The 21439-nt window shown below is 36.0% G+C and overlaps 1 protein-coding gene and 1 long non-coding RNA gene across 2 annotated transcripts in view; both read left to right on the top strand.

The window, feature by feature from the left end:
• Positions 1 to 21439, top strand: part of LOC117196906 (uncharacterized) — a 248940-nt gene that overhangs the window by 119236 nt on the left and 108265 nt on the right. The gene's annotated exons all lie outside the window — the stretch shown is intronic.
• Positions 2930 to 3825, top strand: LOC101282509 (protein FAM204A). Its single transcript, XM_033407140.2, has one exon. The coding sequence runs from the start codon at positions 2975 to 2977 to the stop codon at positions 3674 to 3676; it is 702 nt and encodes a 233-aa protein (XP_033263031.2). The 5' UTR covers positions 2930 to 2974; the 3' UTR covers positions 3677 to 3825.

The following is a 21439-nucleotide window of genomic DNA, read 5'->3' as shown; positions in this document are numbered from 1 at the left end:
GAATGAAAATTCTTCCTATTTCAAAATACTGACAGAGAAGTCCAATCTTTGTTTTCTGTTATCTGTCTGATATATTTATTGTCAGATAGATGAAGGTCCATACATGTTCCTGACAAGAAAAGAATACAGATGTGTAAGCACAACCAAAAAACATCCACAGGCCTGTGGTAACTTGTCTTTCCTCAATTATTTTTACCTCCTTAATAGTGTATGAAAGATGGACTTAAAAAAAGTAATTTTATATTATCTCTTCAGTATCCCAAGTACATTTTTAGAGATGCTGAAGGAGAAAGGACACTAGGTTGTCAGCTGGGCTCATGTAATAGTCATCTGGGCAGTGCATGAGAAGATTGATGAATAGGCTATTGCTTCAGAAGATAGGTACTACAGAGGAAAAAAATTGCAGAATTACTAAGTACTGCTAAGTTCAAACAGTTTAAGGGCTTTTCATGTTTGATTCCTGTTCCCCTCCCTAATGTACCCAGGGATCATCACAAAGGTGGATTGAAGTGTGTTTCAGAACAAAACTCTCTTTTGCACGACTTTTCTTTCTTCAGAAAACTTTGATTTATTTAACCTTTGTTTTCAGAAAAGTGCATCTTTGTTTTACATTTCCTAGGTGATGGATTTTTCTGTTACATGAATCTGTACCATCCGGTTATATTAGTCACACTGCAGTATGTTGCACTAAATCAAGTAACACATTGTGACTATTAATGTTGTGATGTGTAAAAACATGTCTCACTCTGGACTGGGGAAAATGTGATTTTCTGAAAACAGCTGTCTGCATGTATTCAATAAAACTTTTCACCTTGGAAACTGCACTGTTTGCCATCTAAGCATTTTCATTGGCAATTTTGAGGTATATTTTAAAGCCTATTTTTTTTCCTCTAGTGTCATTAAATATTCATGATTCCACTAAAACTTTCAATAATGAAATAAATTATAATGATGATTACAGTGAATGCCTACCACCTCAGTATTTAGATAAATCAGAGAAAGTATACTCAGAATGTTCAAGAACAGACCTTTCCAACGGATTGATCATGATAATCAAGACTTTATTTATTTTTTTCTTTTTATTGGGGTATAGTTGTTTTACAGTGTTGTGTTAGTTTCTACTGTACAGTGGAGTTCTCTGTGCTATACAGCAGGTTCTCATTAGATATCTATTTTATACATATTAGTGTATATATGTTAATCCCAATCTCCCAATTCTTCCCACCCCCCATTTTCCCCCCTTGGTGTCCCCACGTTTGTTCTATGCATCTGTGTCTCTATTTCTGCCTTGCAAACTGGTTCATCTGTACCATTTTTCTAGATTCCACAAATATGCATTAATATACGATATTTGCTTTTCTCTTTCTGACTTCACTCTGTATGACAGTTTCTAGGTCCATCCACGTCTCTACAAATGACTTCCTTTTTATGGCTGAGTATGACTTTAGTATTGATCTTCTAACTGTCTATTGTCACCACATCACTCCTATCTCTAAGATGATTTGTAGGAATCAGAGGAGCAGACTTCACAAGCATATTATCTCTCTGTGTCTCCAAAGGTTCTCTTAGCTAACTCCCTCTGCCTTTCTGTTCAGCAATTTCATGGCCATTGCTCTAAGATCATGACACTTGAGGAAAACGAAGAACAGTTGCCCCCTCAAGAAAATGTACACAAAAATTGATCCTTGATTTCTGTTAGGAATGAATCTATTTATTCTAGGGCAAGAAATTGTTCCTTGGTTTCTGTTAGGGAAAGAATCAGTAATAATGTTTTGTTTTTGGCCTACTGAGGTACAAAATATAGCAGTGTTCTCAGGGCTTTGTAAATGATTAATCACTCCCACTTCCAAGAATTTTCTTTCCTTCTTGTAAGAGCAAACAATACTTACTTCTTTGATTGCTTGAATAATGAGTTTCTCATCATATTTGGGCCAACCTTGCATATTACAAATAAAAATTTTCAGATTCTTAAATGAAATGTCAAAAAAAAAATCAGAACAAAAAACCAAAACAAAATGTTCCAAACTATTTCTTTCTTTCTCTTATTTTCCATTTCACTTTTTCTTTTTCTGTTATTTAGTACTCTTCATGTTGCTTATATCTAACAACATTGCTTTATTTTTTATCAAAATAAAATATGCACATAGTAAAAAGTAAATATTTCGAAGGGCTTACATGTCAGATGGTGATAAGTGCTGGGGGGAAAGATAAAGAGTAGCGAAGTCGGTAGGGAGTGCCAGGAGGTGAGATGAAGTTGGCAAATTAAATCTAAATGTTAAAAATCAATAAATATAAATTCCATTTGGTATAGCAGAGTGAATAAAAACTTATTTTTCTCTCTCTCTGTTCTGAATGCATTGAAAGGTTTATATTTACCCAGACTTATACATACACAAGTATATGTCAGCTAAAAATACACAGATGTGCTCAAAAACAAGAGAAACATGTCTGTAGGACAGAAAAAGAGAGAAAATCCATAGTTTCAAATACATAGTGGTTATACAGCCCATAGGAAATAAAGATTTGACTCAAGAATTGAAAGAACCTTAAAGCTTGGTCAGAAATAAGGATAAAGCTGGCAGTTTGCATTACATTCTGGGATTTGGGGAGGAAATAGAGGTGGCTATCAAGAACTGGGAGCTTGGCCTATGCTTGCAAAGAATTACCACCCAATATATCATTACCAGTTCCACCTGGAGAGATGGACCCAGGCAAATGTGAACCACAAGGCGGGAAAGATTTGCATGGTAAAGCCTACATCTGATGAGCATTTTGACATAAATGAAAAACATACCAAAAAACAAGCCATTTTGTGAAGGTCTACAGAGAAACTAAAAAGGATAATTAAAGCTTGCAGAAATACAAACAGTGACACTATATGAAAAAGGCCTTAACTCTTAAAGAGATAAAATGTCCTGCAGGATGTTGACGGGTCATAAGATGGCTGCTGGACGGCCGGCTACGGACCGAAAAGATGTGGAGTGGGCTGCTACCTCCTGGCCTAAATGAAAGTGATGTTGAGTTGAATTCTGATGATGAAGCCACAGTAGAGAGCTCTGAACTTAACTTACAAGAAGGTAAAGAAGATGGGACCATTACAAACACAGAGGTCTCAGATATCCCTACAGATGGACCAAAAACTGAAGCAGAGGCAAATGTAAATGCATATGAAGAGTGTCCCTCTGGAATTCCCTTAAATATGTGGAATAAATTTCAAGAACTGCATACAAAACATTCTGAACAGAAAATCTCAACTTCAAGATCCAGAAAGAAAAAAAGAAAACGCTCCAGAAAAGGTAAATTGAAGAATGAAGAAGAATCTCAAAGTGAACAGTCCTCAAGTGAAACCCAGTTAAAGGAGCTTACTCAGTATTTTGGAGTCAACGATAGGTTTGACCCCCCTGTTAAAAGGAAAAAAATTGAAAAGTCGGGCCTTGAAAAGAGCATAGACCAGGCTGTGGAAGAATGGAACATTGAGAAGGCTGAGGAGCTCAGCAATCAGCTAGCTACTCGAGAGCTTGGTGTAAAAATTGCCAAAGCGATTGCCTGCCACAATTTTGTAAAAGCCAAAAAGGATGCTGAAAATTCACAGGTTGCTCGGAAAAAGAAGAAACTTGCCTGGGGGTTTGAAGCAAAGAAGAGGTGGGAAACCAAAAGCAACATGGGATATATGTGACTTGCCAGAGTCTTCAAGACCTTTGAGACTTCACTTGAGTCTTCAGTTGCTTAATTTACTGGAAAGATTTTCCTGTTCATGTTAACTATGTTGGAAAATTGATGGAAATAGAAAAAAATAAGCATAAAATTTGGAAGTTGATTATCAAATCTTTTTTCAGTCTTTTTCTAAAGAGTTCATCCTGCTGAAGTGAATGAAATGGAGCATTCTGTTGTTTGTACAAGAAATCTAAGCATACATACAGGAAAAAAAAAGATAGGATTTTATTTATTTATTTATATAGACCTCCAGTATAAAATCAATTTTACTTTTCATCCACTTGGTGTAGCATAGCCAATGAGCTCCTTGTACTTTCTTATCTGTACTCAGTGTAACTGCACTTATTCTGGAGCTGTGTTTTTAAGATTGGCATTTGTTTATAATGGATTAGTCATAAGTGCAAGAAAGATACTGTCTTCACAAATGACTTTATCTGAATGTTATAAAAGTAATTATTGGTTCTTTATTGGAGACAGTAGAGTTGATATTTCACAGTCACATAATAAAAGCAATTGATTAAAAAAAAAAAAAAAAAAAATGTCCTGCAAAAATAACAGAAGTCACAAAACAAGGACAGACAGATGTGTGAAAGAATGAATTATATTTCTTAAAAATGAAAAAAAAAAAAGCACTCTTTGGTGAGGTGAGGTCAATAGGCAAAATTAATGGTAAACTCTCCTCAGTTGATGTGGTATATTTAAAGATACAACAGGGCTTTCCCTGGTGGCGTAGTGGTTGAGAGTCTGTCTGCCGATGCAGGGGACACAGGTTCGTGGCCCGGTCCAGGAAGATCCCACATGCCGCGGAGCGGCTAGGCCCGTAAGCCATGGCCGCTGAGCCTGCGGAATCTGTGCTCCGCAATGGGAGAGGCCACAACAGTGAGAGGCCCGCGTACAGCAAAAAAAAAAAAAAAAAAAGATACAACAAATCAAATGACACAGAAACAACATAGAGAAATGCAAAATATGAAAGAGAAGGTAAAAAATAGAATATAGACTGATAAACTCCAATATATATTTAATAATTAATATATAATATATGTAAAAGGTAATTTTTAGAGTAAATAAGCAATAGATAATTTATTATTTCCAGAAGCAAAGAAGCATAACTCTTCAGATTAAAAATGTTCAGTGAAAGCTAAGCAGGATAAATTAAAAAGATGCACATTGAGAGAAAAAAATAATGATCTGTATAACATCTCTGATAATGAGAAAATCTTAAAAGAAAGAATATTAAGATTACTTGTAAAGGAAGAAAGATTCCATTGACAGACGTCTTCTCATCCACAGCAATGTATGCATGAAAACAAAAGCTGAAGGAAAATGACTGTCAACCTAAAATTCAATCCCCAATTAAGCCATCATTCAGGAGTGACAGTAAAATAAAAATATGCAAAAACTAAGAGTTTATTTCTAATAGACTATCAATGAAAAACTGCTAAAAGATTTACTGCAGTATAAAGGAAACGAACCAAGAAAAATGAAGGTGGGGGTAAAATGCATGGAGCAACAGTGTACAAATAAAGTAATAAAATAAATGTCAAGCCTAAATATTTACTGTAAGAGTAAAGGCAGTAATGCATGAACAAATTGAGATCAGAATAGAAAATTCTACTTAACAATAAAATGGAATAAGTGTGCAGGAGAGTTCAGGGAAAAGTTAAATTGTGTTAACTTTTAACTTGCTCTTTGTCTTGTTTGGGTAGGGAGCAGAGATAATGATTAATTTTAGGTATTGTTTACAAAGAGTATGAAGAGAAGTATGTTATAAAGTAGGAGCTAACATGAAAGAAATTACATATGTACATTATTTAAACTATTAGAAGATAAACATGAAAATTTAAGAAAGGAGAAAAAAGAAAAAGTATAATAGCACAAATTATCAGAAATAATTTGATATCTATTTATAATCACAGTGAATGTAAAACTCACATCTTACAAACACATCTTAAAAGAGAGAGACCTTCAAAGCAACTCGTATGATTAGATTCTGTTCAGTGGTTGAAAGAAATGAATTACATCTCTACTTTTGACTGTCGATAAATCTCAAAAACATATTGTTGAGGGAGGAAGAAGCAAGTGTAGTTATTTTACAATGTGCTGACATTATGCAACCAACACACACACAGACAAGAATTCTTTATGCAGTCTGTTCAGCTACAACTCATGTTTCTTGTCATGCCAATTAACACATATATGACTGGTGACTAAAAAAATAATGCAGATGTTACAGCAATTCATAAGTGATTTTTCCTCAACATGTCAATATTTTGTGCTACCATCTGACAGTGGCTGATTCAAAGTGTACTGATACAGCCAGAGCCTGCTAGTTAGAGAGGAATATAGTACAGTATTTTACCTGATACTCTTTCACTCCATGTTCTTTCTTCAGCCTAATCCTCTCAGCCACCTCTTCGTCATCTCTTGCCCAGTTCCTATTTCTTTCTAAAACACCATCTTCAGGTAGCCTCCTAAGCAAAGGTATATGTAACACACCTTTTCTGAATTTTCAAATATCAAAATATGTCTCTATTCTATTTTGGATAACTGTTTGCAGCTACTGCACAGAAGGATGTAGTAGAAAGAAGCTGGGACTTTCCTAAAAAGCCTATATTCTTGTATTTTACATCCATTCATTCTCTATAGCAATGTTTCTTTCCATTTACTACAATAAAGCATATGCCATCTAGCAGTTTAAAAAATGCCTTTTGTTGTACTGCTGGGGCAGAAAAGGATACAAACTATATGTTCAGTTGATACCAGTTGTAGTCTCATGAGGTGAAATAGGCTAAGTATAATTTTGCCATTAATTGGTATCCATTCTGGGCATTGTGTTCTACTTGGATTAACTTGTCAGTACTTCCTTTAAGACAGATCAGTACTTCCACAAAGACCTACTATACGCCCTTTGCCTTAATCTAGACCAGTTTGCTGCTGCCTTGTAAACTCCAGTGCTATCATAGAGAGTAAGGACTCTTTAGATGCTAAGCTCACTCTTTGGCTTTAGGGCAAACGTTTTTCCTTGAAGTTACTTGATTTAAACCTCAGCCACTATTTTCTGTACCTGCCTCATGATAATTTACAGTTCTGCCCTTGACATGAGCACTCATGTACTCTCAGCTTCTATCAAGCTCACTCCATTTACGCTTCAATAAGTCGTTTAGACAATTACTTATTCTTAGACTAATATTAGGATAGCTATTGAATTAATGAGGCTCAGATATATCGCAGAAATACACAGCCCAGAAATGGCAGTAGCTTACGACAACCAAGGTTTATTTCTCTCTCATGCTGAGTGTGCATTCTGGATCAGCAGCATTGCTCCAAGGCCGTGCTCCACGCGTTGTCTTCCATTCTGGACCAGAACTAAAGGAATAACCTTGATCTGAGATGTTGACCTCATGTTTGAGGAAAAATAGAACATAATAGAACCTTGCGAATGATCTTAAAATTTCTTCTTGGAAATTCAGCATATCACTTCTGTTCCCATTTCAACAGCCTACGCAAGTCACAGGAAAAAACTTGGTGTCGACAGCTGGTAATGGATAATTCACCAGAGGGAGCAAGCAGCAAATATTTTGAATAACTCAATCCTGTATTCTATATTAACAATACTGTAGCCATTTCTGTTCAATTTCCCTTTTTTTTTTCTCATGAATGTCACTTTATTTTATTTTTTAAAAATTTTATTGGAGTATAGTTGATTTACCATGTTGTGTTAGTTTCAGGTGTATAGCAAAGTGAATCAGTTATACATATACATCTATCCACTCTTATTTAGATTCTTTTCCCATATAGGTCATTACAGAGTATTGAGTAGAGTTCCCTGTGCTATGCAGTAGGTCCTTATTAGTTATCTATTTTATATGTAGTAGTGTGTATATGTCATTCACAATCTCCCAATTTATCCCTCCCCCTCACTCTCCTTCCTGATAACCATAGGTTTGTTTTCTACATCTGTGACTCTATTTCTGTTTTGTAAATAAGTTCATTTGTACCAATTTTTAGATTCCACATATAAGTGATATCATATGATATTTCTCTTTCTCTTTCTGACTTACTTCACTCAGTATGACAATTGCTAGGTCCATCCATGTTGTTGCAAATGGCATTATTTCATTCTTTTTTATGGCTGAGTAGCATTCCATTGTATATATGTACCACATCTTCTTTATCCACTCCTCTGTTGATGGACATTTAGGTTGCTTCCATGTCTTGGCCATTGTAAATTGTGCTGCAGTGAACACTGGGGTGCACGTATCTTTTCAAATTATGGTTTTCTCCAGATAAATGCCCAGGAGTGGGATTGCTGGGTCATATGGTAGTTATAGTTTTAGTTTTTTAAGGAACCTCCATACTTTTCTCCATAGTGGTTGTACCAGTTTACCTTCCCACCAACAGTGTAGGAGGGTTCCCTTTTCTCCACACCCTCTCCAGCATTTATTGTTTGTAGATTTATTGATGATGGCCATTCTGACCAGTGTGAAGTGATAATACCTCATTTTAGTTTTGATTTTCGTTTCTCTAATAATTAGTGATGTTGAGCATATTTCCATGTGCTTTTTGGCCATCTGTATGTCTTCTTTGGAGAAATGTCTATTTAGATCTTCCACCCATTTTTTGATTGGGTTGTTTTTTTTTTAATATTGAGCTTCATGAGCTGTTTGTATATTTTGGAGATTAATCCCTTGTTGGTTGCTTCGTTGCAAACTGTACACTTTCTCTTGTACCACCAATATTTCAATGACCATCTATTCCTTTCCTGTCTTCTCATTCCAGTAAACCCAAAAGTCCTCCTGATTTACCTTCTGAAATATCTTCATATGTGTGTCCTCTTCTTTATATTTACCGCTCCAACCTGGTCAGGTTGTTACTGTCTCTCTTGGACAATTACTCACAACTCCCTAATGCTCTCTTTGCTGTCAGTCCTGTGTTCTTTCACATCTGTGCTCCACACACCCACACACTGATCACACTAATCGCTTGCTAATTGTCTGAGCCCTTGTGGGCTTACGGGGCCCTTCCTGATATGAGCCCTGTCTTCTCTCTAGCCTCATGGTTCCTCACCCCATGACTCTGAAATGGCCTCCAGCACCACCTCCCCCACCACTCATTCACTTGTATAACTCCTACGCATTTTGTGAAACATCTCAAACATCCTTAGAAAAATCTTCCTAAAGCTCCCAGGCTCTTGGATCCTGTAATAGCGTTCCATTGTTGCTCCAGTTATATTTGTGATATTTGTTTTCATATGCCTGTCTTCCTCATTGGACTGTACGCTCTTTAGAGTCAGGGACTGATTTTTACTCAGCTTTGTGTCTCTTGAAGGAAAGAAATTGTGTCTTAATAATCTTTGTGCTCTTGCACCCAACACAGTATCAGCACATAATGGATGCCTAATAATTTTGCTTAATAGCAAATGGCCATAAACCAAAAAAGACATTCCCTTATTCAAATACAAAAATTTACAATAATTTTGGAGGAATTTATTTATTTTATAATGGATATTATATTTATATTTCAATATGGATTGAACCATAATAAACAGTGATTTCTATGGGTTTTATTTGAAAAAGTATAGAAGTGAAATGTACATTAGCATCATTAGTTTCTTTAATTTTTCCCCTCATAAACAAATCTGTAACCCACAGATTTAAATATATTCAATATGGATTTGCTTATACATGAAAATTCCTCATGAATTCTGTTTATTAATGTCTTAAACATTTCCCTTGGTGCTCAAGAATCCTTAGTATTGAAACTAATAGGTAATTGCAGTCAGGGTTAAAATACGCTTAACACAGACATACGTAAACACAGGAGCCAGTGGTGGGAAAATAGTTGCAAAGCTGCAGGTAAGGTAGAATCCATCTCTGGTGTACAAACTGCATTTTACATTTGCTCTTCTATTCAATGGCACACCACAGACAACAAAAACAGATCTTTGAAAAAGGTTGTACTGTTTAAATTCGGAACAGTACGTGTTCTTATATAAATGACTTATTTTTCTCTGGAGAAAGCATTTTCACAGCAGCTATGTTACACAATTATTTCATTAGCTGACATACATCAAAAATGAAGAACCAAGGACAAAAGTTTAAAAGTATTACAAAAATGTCCAATTGGAAGTATGTAAAGCCTTCTACATAAATTTACATTTCAAAAGTATTAGTAATATACTAAAGAGGAAAACAATCCTTCAATTATGGTACCTGTATTAGTATGGCTAAAAGATTAGACTGGGTTCATACATGATTTGATGGGCCAAAACATGCTGGGTTTTTGGTCAGTTTTCTATCTCATCTCTTTAACAATACTAGAATATCTTTAATAATGCTAAATTTCTCTGTAAAACTTCAAGTAGACTAGATCTATGTTACTAATAGTCCAGTGGTATTATTTCATTTACTTAATAAAATAATGTTGAGCTCCTACTAGTAGCATTGTTATAATGATGGTGATACAGCCGTGAACAAATAAAGTCTCTGCCCTTAGGGTTATATTCTAGCGGATGGAATCATATGATAAATTAATAAAACATTTGTCAGATTGTGATAAGTGGGCTAAAGAAAAATAAAAGGGTAAGCAGATAGCAGTGATGGGCAGGCATCTCTGAAAGGCAGACTTTTACACAGACACCTGAGTGAAGTGTGGGAGTGAGTCATGATGACAGCTGGGAGCAGAGCTCTCAAGGCTGAGGACACAGTGTGCAGGGTGGGACCTGCAGCAGGAGCCTGCTTCATGTGTCTTGTGTTGCTGGTGAACAAGAAGGTAGAAGGGGCCATGTGTTGAGGGCCTTATAGATCGTAGTAAGAACTTCAGGTTTTATTCCATGTGAGACAGGTAAGTCATAGAAAGGTTTTGAGAAAAAGAACAACATTGTAAACCATGACTTTTGCATTTGTGTAGCATATACCATTAAAAGAAGTTTGTAATGGTCCACACAGGCTAAGAAATAGACCTTTACCACCATTCCAGAGAAGCCTTTCCCATAGCTCCTTTCTGCACTCAAAAAGTTATCAAACTTTTAAATTCATTTAACAAACACATGAAAGTGTGAATTTTATTGATTTAATACATTAATGATATTTTTTAAATAATTGGGTAAAAGAGCAGCATATGAAACTGAACTAAATAACATTTTTTATCTCTATGATAATTGATGGTGTTGACTCAAGCTGGGAGTTAGATGGAAAGCTACATCTTAGTTAAGTGATTTCTAAATATAAAGGAGTATTTTCACATGGCAGATCTTTACTTATGCAGTACACATTATACAGGATATTATTGCTAAGGATAGAATGGTAGTCTCTCCATCACATAATATCCTCCAGCCCCCACTGTGGTTTAAATATCTAATTGGATTTCTCCTCATGAAGCTTATAAAGTACAAATGAAGGTGTATATTTGTTCTGAGAGAATAATGGGCAATTTGATATTGTGTTCCTTATAATGTCAGTCATTATTCTATTTGATATATATAGCATTTTCAGGTTGATATGTTTAAAATTAAAGAGGCATTTGTCCTCCCTGTGAAGAAACTAATAAGGAAGTTTTATCCCAATGAATTATGTAGATGGAATGAAAACATATCAATTCTATTTTGGAGTAGATATTTTCTGAATGCAAAGGAATCCTAACCACTACTATGAGTTGATATGATGCTTTGGAAAAAAATGGTGACTTATTCCAAATCACAACCAGATAAATTAAATATGCTGGGAATGCTAGTAGCAGGATTTTATTCCTGGATCTTAAATTTGATGCAATTCTCTCCCCAGTTTTGTCTTCCAAAGGAATAATTCATTGAATATATAGCATTTATTGTAGTTACTGGGTTACTACTTATTCAAAGTTCAATAGGTACCTAGTTTGTTTTCAGGTCATATTTACCTGAGAAAAATGTACCTATAGCTAACTAAGCGGTACTGTGGCCCGCAGGGTTGGCAGCTAGACTATATAGCAAATTTGTGTGAATTAGAAAAACCTCTGCCTTGTTCTAAATTAGAACAAACTACCCCTCTAGGTAAAGATAGTCCCATTACCAGACGGTTCAGAAAACTAATGACATTTTGAAGTACAAAAAAGGCACCCTCCCATCCCCCACCCCACACTTTTTTTTTGTTTTTCCCCAGCAGGATACCTCCTTATGCTAGGACACAGGCATAGCAAATGGAGTACTCGTTGGATTTATGTTGTCATTCTCTCCTCTGGGTACTTTTGGGCAGTGCACAGACTGCACAACTATACATGATAGCTCCACAGTTAATGATTCTCACAGTGGAAACCCTAGGCAGGCAGTTATGCTAGAGAGTATTTTGGGAAGACACCCCACACGATGGGATATTTGAATATTAAACATGAGAGCTAGGATGTGGTTTTTGACAACCACTGAAGAGATAGACAATCTCAGGAAGAAGGAAAAAAGTTGGACACATGGTATTTTCACATTTTGTATAGTGGCAAGAAATTTGATAGAGCTAGAATAAAAGATTCATAGTTGGGAGTGATATGAATTGTGTCTGGAAAGAAAGTCTTTTGCCCGATTATGAAAAGCCTGGAATGCCCTGATAAGAAGTTTGGTCTAAACAAAGGAGGCTTGGATTACTTTTGAAGAAAAATTAGGGAATGATGTGAAGGATACTTGAGTTAGCAAAACATTCCATTTAGCACAACTAACAAGTAAAATAGAGTTAAGACAGTGTAGCTGATAACTGCTTTGACTTGCAATATGAGAGTCAGGGCTGCTGTCTTTTTCATGGCAAAGATTGGAACGTGTCATGGAAGTTAAATGACACCATTAAAAGTAAGAATCCCTTGACCATTTCAAATTTTCACAAGGATATTTCTCTAATCAGGCCTATTTTATTATGATTGTCAAAGTGATAGGTAAAATAAATAAAATAATTAAATAAGCAGGTTATATGCATGATGAAAAATATATGAATACAAAGCCAATGAATTATTCATGAAATCCTATGAAACTTTAAGAGAATGTTAACCTTATAAGGGCTACTATATCTTTAAAGTTTCTGCACGGATACATTGCTACATAAGATTTTTCATGCCAGCTTAATATATTATAGATACTTCAGAAAGGAACATCATTTAATTATAGTAGAAAAGGGTTGACTTTTTGATAGGTATGGTAACTTTATAATCACAGAACAATTTACTTTTCTTTAATGCTTCTGTCAGTAGCATAATATTTTAGTTTTGATTGTTCCAGCACAAATTTGTCTTCTATAATACATTTTAATTTCAAATTCTTAAAGTTTATTTTTTAATATATGTTAAAGATGAATACATTGTGAACTCAGATTGAAGTGGAACTAACTCATGACCTCTTAAAATGATGTATTACTTAAGTGTGTGATCCTACTCAATGCGGAAGTTAACTTGCACCTTCATTAGAGAAAACACCTCAAAAACAGTAGTGAGAAATGATTCTTCTTAATATCTTTATATTTCCCAGGTTTATTAATACCGTTCTCCTTTGTTGTCTTCTTTTACTCTGCTTTCTGACTTCCAAGGTAAGTTCACTGTAAGGACAAGCTTTGGGACAGTATTTCCCTGTTACTTCTTGTGTATCAGGCAGAATACTGAACATGTGGATGAGCAAAGAGAGGTTTTAATTAATTTTACCATAAAAAGTAATGAATGATGTCTTAAAATCATGAGAAATTGACAAACATGGGGAAAATGAAATGCTTTCCTAAATCTCTCTCATCTCTAAGTGTAATCACTGTTAGGTTTGGGGGATATTCTTCCATATAGTTTGCTATTCATATACAAATAGAATTGGAAGATTTAATTAGCTTTAAGATTGTCACTGCTTAAGTTTCTATTTGATACTGAAGTCTGTAATCGATTCTTGAGCTTGATAGAATTTTTGTCTTGATTTTCAAAAGTTTAGAAACCATAGACATTTCATAAATTAAAAGTCATTATTTTCTACATATATATTTTAGGAAATTTTTAAACTTTCATTATAATCTGAGGTTACTAATATTTAAAAATTTAGAAATTATTTACTAAGCATATATTTTGTTTTGTGGGTAATGAAACATTTGAATGAAGATAAATTGTTGAAAAATTAGAAAGTAGATTGGAGATGTGTGGTACTGGAGACAAGGAGGCAGGTTAAGAAATGTGTCTATGGATAGGAAAGATTCTCGTTAACAGCATGGCCAGGCCACAGGAAGAACTGAAATATCATTCACTGCAGCTCAGATTGCAACAGTAGTTACTTTTTGCTGAGAGTGGGTCTGAAGACAATTCTGATAGTCTGCTCTGATCATGACCCAGGCCTTCTTTCCATCTCAAATTCAAACTGTCATCAGAGAATGAATTTGGTTGGATTCATTAGTCATTATCCAGTATAGAATGTAGCAGTTAGAGGCTGCCTCTCAGCCTCTAAGATCTCTGCACTTCCTCTGTATGGTGCCTTTGGGATAGGATCCACCACTGGTCCAATTAACCACGTCCATGGTGGTGGACCAGTGTAGTGCATTGTATGGTGATTGCTCCATAATTAATCCGTCAAAATGTATCTGTGAATATTGGAGACATTTTAGGGATTTTTAATGAATGGCAGTATAATTAAAAGGCTGCGTTTGTAGCCTTGCATTAGAAGGCACTAACATGGGAGCCTAGATAATGGGCCCTTTAGTGGATCAAATTTTTTGCCCAGTTTCTTGCCCTTCCAATATGCATTATCCATGCCTTTTGCTTTTTTTTCTTTTTTTCATTGAAGACAATGTTTTAATATATAATATATTTATCTTTATGCCAACTTATATGGAGGATAGGGTCCACAAAGTGAAAAGTGCTTATTAGGTCCTACAAAAGTTACCATGTGGCCCTGCGTTCCAGTCTTGGGTGGGGCATGTGGGGCGCAAGTCAGTGTTCAAACTTGCACCTCCTGGATGGTCTTTGGGACCCATTTCAGCTGATTCAGTGTACCTGTTCTCAGTCTCAGCCTGTACAGTCATCCAGAATTTGATAAAACACATGGAGTGCTTTTCTGGGGAAGGAAGCCCAAGGCTTTTTATTAAATTCTCAGAGGAGTCCAGAAAGATGTAGCATTGCTTTTCAGAATTGCTGTGTTGAAGTGAGAGGCACGTAAGATGATGCAGGATAACTCAGAGAGGCACAGTGATGATGGTGATGGATAGATATGCCCAGATGAGGCAGAGTGACACTGTGGTGACCCTCAAAGTCTCCTAGAGACACAAAGAGGCGCTGTGATGACATAAAAGGAGTGTGCTGACACAAGAGGTGCATGATGCCTTGGAAGACTTTGGAACACGTGGTTTGCTTTCCAGTTTCTTCCTTGGGTCCTCGAGGCAATGGGGCTTGGGTCCAGACAGGATCTCTCTGAAGTTGGGTCTCTGAAGGACCTCTCTGAAGTTGGGTCTTTTTTTGTGTTTATTAGATCCAATAAAATGGCACTCTCAATAATTATATTTTAGTGTCTGATGTTTAAAAATTCTATGTTCTGTTAAAACTATCCAGTGGGCAAGGAAGAATTGAAAGACATTTTTATTTAACCCAAAAGATAGTCTGAAAGAGCCAGTACTTTTATTGCAAGTGTGTTGAACTATGAAGGAAAATCTTAAACTCGTATTTACCACTCAGAAGGATGTCTGGGCTTCATGATCCTGGATCCTGGACATGCCTGGATCCACAGACTGTGATGATGTCATTAGGGCTCAATCCACTCTTTCTCTTGTGTTTTTATGAAAGCTCTTCCATGTGGTGGCAAGATGGCTTCAAAAGGATTGAGCTTATAGCCTGTTACCTTAACAATCAAAAGGAAAGAACATCCAGCAGTTTTCCCAATGAGTAAAGCAAAAGTACTTTCTAAAGTTCTTATTCTTGCTTGGATCACCTGTCTACCTGTGAACTGATCACAGTGATTAGGACAATTAAATAGTATGACTGCATATGTATGAATCATGTGAATCAGAGATGAGATCAATCTATATCCCCATACCCCAAACTGAGAGGTTAGAGGGTAGTTTTTCAGAGGGAAATCAAGAAGTTCTTCCAGAATTAGGGCGAATGAATAATAAGCAGCCAGAAACTGCAGATGACAACTATAGATACTGAGAGGAAGAAATTAGAGACCTTTTTTTGCTTGAACTCAAGTTTAAGTAATAATGACAGTAGTATGATTTGCAAGTTTAGAACTCGTAGTTATAAAGAGAGTGTGAAGGTAACTGTCCCCATTGCAGTTTAACTCATGACACTGATACTCTTGGGACCTAAAATAGTTTTCAACAAATATAGTTATCTCCACTGAATGCCAGTAATCTCTTCCTGAAAATCAGTTGTTCTACATGGAAACACTAACCAAGAGCCTAGTTCTCATTATTCTTAAGTGGGAAAAAAAATAGTGCATTTCACAAAAACCCAGGCCTCAACAATATTCTAAAATGTAACTAAAATCAGAAATGTCTGTAACACATCATCATATTAGAATGTAAGAAGCTGAAAATATGATTTTCTGACCACCAAACAATAGTTTATAATTAAAGGTACTTTGTACATGACATATATGATGCTTATCCCCTTCACTAGTAATTTTGCAAAATCTATTCACCTGATTATGACAGTCTAATAATTCGATATGGAATGCAGTTCAAGATTTTCCCACATTTTTTTAAATTAAAAATATTATATTGAGTTTGGGGAATAAAAATTTACATTATTTTCCCATTATAAACACTGGTTAAAAATGTTTTCAGAGGTATATACTGTCTATGAAATTTGGCTTGTATTTTGTGTGTATATATGTGTGTGTGTGTGTATAATTTTCTGTATATTATGACGTTTTGATATTTAAAAAATACATTTCTGGCTGGAGAGAGATTGCCCCTTCCAGGATTAGCTAATTCCCAATGACAATAGCAACTTGCCTCTAAAAATTCCTTTCATATAAAGTTGACCCTTGAACAACAGAGGGGTTAGGGGCACTGACCTCCCTCACAATCAAAAATGTGTGTACTGCTATCTCTGCCTCAAAACCAAAGAGACTGATTAATGACTCACCCCAGGGCAAGAAGCTGAAAAGGTTTGGATAGAATCAGGACTCAAACCCTAGGTTTCTTTTTATTCCACATATTGTGATCTCTAATCAAACACAAACTTTTCCCCAAGCTTAGTTAATTTAAAGATCTGTAAAATGAAAATACATGTACTATATTTATTGGAAAAAAACCCACATATAAGTGGACAGTTAGTTGTCAAACACTGACGATAAGTTTGACAAGGTGATTCAAACCCATGTTGTTCAAGGGTCAACTGTACACACCAACCAATCCTGCTTGTACCCCCAAGTACCTCCTTATTTGGTTCTCATACACCAAGCCAGTATTTCCTTAGCCCTAAATTATCCTTGGGCCAAGTACCCAGCAACTAGAGACCACTCCTATACCCCAAAGCCTGCTGGAGTTACTTAAACTACCCAGTCTGAAACTGTTTATTGTGCCTTGTTTTGCCTTTCCTGTGGACACCTCAATAAAGACTGTGGCCTAAGCTCCCCTCTTGCTCCATTCTTCTGCCTCTGACCACCCTAGTGACTTCCCTGTGACCTTGTGTGGCATGCAGAAACCCCTTTTCTAGCCCTGTGAGTAACGTAAACTTTACCAAGTCTCATTCTCATCTCTTGCTGTGGCTGCACCGACTTTATCATGCCATATCCAACATACATATTTTTAAAACTTGAGTATAAAAAAACCAAGAGATGTTTTGCTAAGGAAATGTTGACTGGAGAGATTTCTGCAGGGTTCTTACAGTGTGCTTGTTTTGGAAACTTGAGAGGAGCCTATTATAGGAAAAAGAGATGATGGTATATAATATTGGTGAGTTATTGGCTGGATACTACTTGAGGCTTGGAATAATGCTTGGTAAAAACAATAACAAAATATGTATACTCAGGTTTCAGAGTAACTAGAAGTGAGGGGTTGAGTTCCATTTTTCACAACTCTCCTAAACAATGTGTAATACTTTAAAAATGAGCGGCTCTTGCCTGAGCCAAATGTAGAGTAAAGAAGTTTTAGTAAGGAGGGAAAGCAAGTCTATGATAACTAAAAATGCATCATATTAAGACAAGGTAAAAGTAAGATATAAATACTAAAAAGAATCTTTCTGAACTTATGAGCAATTGCAGTTCTGCAATCCTTAGGAGAGGAAAAGAATTCATAGCCTGGCAAGTTTGTCAGAAGGCAGCTGTGAAAATGGTGGTGAAATATTCAGATTGGAGCTAGTAGTTGAGTAAAGAAAGCAAAAACAACACTTTAAACCACTTTTGACAACAAAATAAACAATTTTTTAATGATATGTCTTTTTTCACCTCAAGTGTCTCTCACCAAGGAAAGAGAAACACTTCTAAGGTCTAACAGAAAGCATGAGGTTAGAATAATTACTTTATTAGTATGCTGTGGAGGAAAGAGGATGAGTTTTATTGTTACACAAACCTGCATTCTCCCAATTTCTAGGGACCCAGGAAGGACATTTTTAGGGAGATGATGATAGGGATATCTTAAGTTCTATGAGAGTTGGTCTCTTTACTGGTAAAATTACATAATATCTCAGATACCATAAGGCTACTGTGAATTTTAAATCTGGTTAAAATTGGAGAACCTATCACTTATTTTTTAATCATTAGCTCTACCATATTTATGTTAAAAATTAACTACAGAACAGACTCTGTATAGTAGTCCAATAAGATAAGGAGCTAAACTACAATCCACACCCATATTTTGAAGATTCTTCTTTTGCCATTTTTAGTATGGTGTATTTGCTTTTTCTATATTCATAGAAGACAGAAAAAAAAATATGTACCTTTTTTCAGACTTTGTTGAAAACAGTCTGTGCTTAGAGCGTGTATCACTATTCACCAGAATTCGTTCTGGCATGGTGAGCTCTTTCTTGACTGACAGGTTAATAAATTCAGCTTCGATATAGACTATTTTGTTGATCTCAATTCATTCTTCAACCATAGCACCTGAGTACACATTTACAACACATTGTCCACCACAATTGGTGGACACATGGGCATCTGATAGAGCTCAGTTTTGGGCTCTTCGAATGGTAACTGTCTAATTCTTTGAGATGTCCTGTAGGGATCTGTTGACCTGAAAAAAATAGACTGCCAGATATTTCTACAGCAAAGATGGGCTTATTCAGGATCAGCAGAGAATTGCAATTTGGGGTCTGCAACCACGGCAAGCCATGTGCACATCCTGGCACAGCAAGGGAAGGAGAACATTTTCATAGAGGGGAAGATGAAGTTGGCTGGCCTGTAGTAAATAAGGAGTCCATGGCTTTTCATTGGCTGAGTCCTTGTCAGGTAAGAAGAGGAGTCTTTCTTCCTGTTGGGCTCTGCTATCATTGCAGGGCATGAGAGCTCCCCCTTCTGGTCTCTCAACTCTATTTAATTGAGGTTTCTGTTTATTAATTTTTTTAGATCCAACAAGTAAATTTCATATTTTCCACCTACCCTTCAAATTTAGTGAAAATTCGTTTATTCTTTACTCTGTGATGTCAGGACAGATAGACAAGAGCATTTTATTTATTGTATATATGACTTCGTTTGGCATTAGTTTTAGCTCCAAACTTGGTCATCCCTAACAAAATAGTTTCGTGTGTGTGTGTGTGTGTGTGTGTGTGTGTGTGTGTGTGTGTGTGTTTTCCTTAATAAACAATTTAACTAGAAGCTTTGGAACTCCTGAAATTCTGAAGTTTCCTGTGCCCACTGAAGTTTCTTAAAATTTAGTTGCTTTTCATTTATCCAGTACCTCTGTGATATTGTGATTTATAAGAAATCTGTATCTGGTCATTCAAATGACCAAAATATGTTTCTCATATATATTTGTTTTTTGTTCCTGGCTCTTGGCTCCTAAACTCTTGGAATTTCCTGTGATAAGAGCAATAAAGGTATCTTTTGTTATGTTAATAAGGTGATTTTGAAAAGCCCTTAGGTAATCAAAAGGTTCAGGGGGCTGGTTGCTAGGAGAACCAGCCTTGTGATTAGAGGGTTAGATATTCAGTTTCTCACCCCACCTCCCCCACCTCCTGTGGGAGTGGGGCTAGAGATTGAATTCAATTGACAGTGGCCAGGGATTTAATCAATCTAGCAGAGTATTGAAGCCTCCTAAAAACCCAAAAGCACAGGGTTTGGAGAACTTCCAGGTAGGTGAGCACATGGAGATTTGGGAAGAGAACACAGAAGCTTTGAGCCCTTTCCCCATACCTTGCCTCATGCATCTCTTTCATCTGACTGTTTATAAATTATTGCCTTTTACCATAAACTGGTAATCTAGTGAGTAAATAGGTTTCCTGGGTTCTGTGAGTTGCTCTAGCAAATTAACCAAACCCAAGGAGAAGGTCTTGGGAACTTCTGTTTATATATAGCCAGTTGTTGAGAAGTACAGATAACAACCTGGGCTTGGGACTGGCATCTGAAGTGGGGGGAGGAGGACTAGTTTTGTAGGAATGAACCCTTAATCTGTGGGATCTGATGCTATCTCCAGGTAGATAGTGCCAGAACTGGGTTGAATTACCTGAAACCAGGGCTTCTGATAATTATTTGTTCGTGTGGTGGGAACCCCCTCACCTCACTCATGTTGGAATTAGGACCAGGAACTCAAAAGAATTTCCTTGCTCTTTGGTTCCCTTTTGTATCTTCTGAACTGCTGAGATTCCTCATGGTGTTGCTATATCCAAGCCTAAATTTCAGAAAGAGACCCATAATCTGAATGTTTTACTTCTTAGCAGAGAACACACTTCAGTGATCCCAATAAAGTTTCCAAAGGAATCACTCAATAAATAGTTATAGAAAAAACTGATAGTAAGGTGGCGTATTCATAACTTAACAGCAGCCTTCTAGAAACTGGTTCCATAAGCAAACTACTAAGAGTAGGGATTTTAGACTGTGAAAGAGAACTCTGGGCTGGTGGCCCTCAAATTATCTGCCATTGCTTTATTCTCTCAATAACTTAGAATTTAAACCAGTAGAAATATTTTTCCTCAAATAAAGTTAAATAAATTGTGACAACATTTCTTTACAAGCAGGCTAAATCATGAAGAATATAACATCAGTTTCCTAATAAATGTGAGGTTTGGAAGGAGAAGTGAAACAACGGTAAAAAGAGAGAAAGGAGAGAAAGAGAATGGAAATTCAACAGCTCTTGGAAATAACTCATTGTGATGCTCAGAAAATGTGTATGGGCAGGAAGTTTAGTTTTCTTTAAATACACAGTTGTATCTCACATATTTTTGGTAATATTATTTTTACTTGTGGCCTCCAGATAAAATAAGTGTAGTTTTAGATATGCTTCACATGAACAAGATGAACAAGGATCTTTACTTACAAGTCTTTTCAGTAATCCATAATGAAAGTATGCAGTTTCCTAAGTTGTTTTTATTCCCTCATCTCACCAAAAGACAGAATCCTTATTTAGTCTTTTCAGATTTCTGGGTAGGAGATTTAAAGCTTTATGTGAGCAAGTCAATACTTTCCTTTGAACATCTTGCTGATAAGTCTTCCTTTATGAAACACATGATTAGTCCTGAATTTGAACAAAAAGACTCATCAAACTCATCTCTGGGTTTCTTTCATTTGAAACACTGAAATTTTATGTAACATTGGTGTAGTAAAGCTTTTATTTCTTCATAAAAGTCACTTGGATTTAACATAATTCCTTTGGATTCTTTC

The sequence above is a fragment of the Orcinus orca genome, chromosome 11 (genome assembly GCF_937001465.1).
Source record: "Orcinus orca chromosome 11, mOrcOrc1.1, whole genome shotgun sequence".
NCBI classification, from domain to species: Eukaryota; Metazoa; Chordata; class Mammalia; order Artiodactyla; family Delphinidae; genus Orcinus; species Orcinus orca.
This window is presented reverse-complemented; position numbering and strand designations above follow the sequence as displayed.

Coding starts and splice junctions, on each gene's coding strand:
- LOC101282509 (XM_033407140.2), top strand. CDS start 2,975: ATGTGGAGTGGGCTGCTACCTCCTGGCCTAAATGAAAGTGATGTTGAG.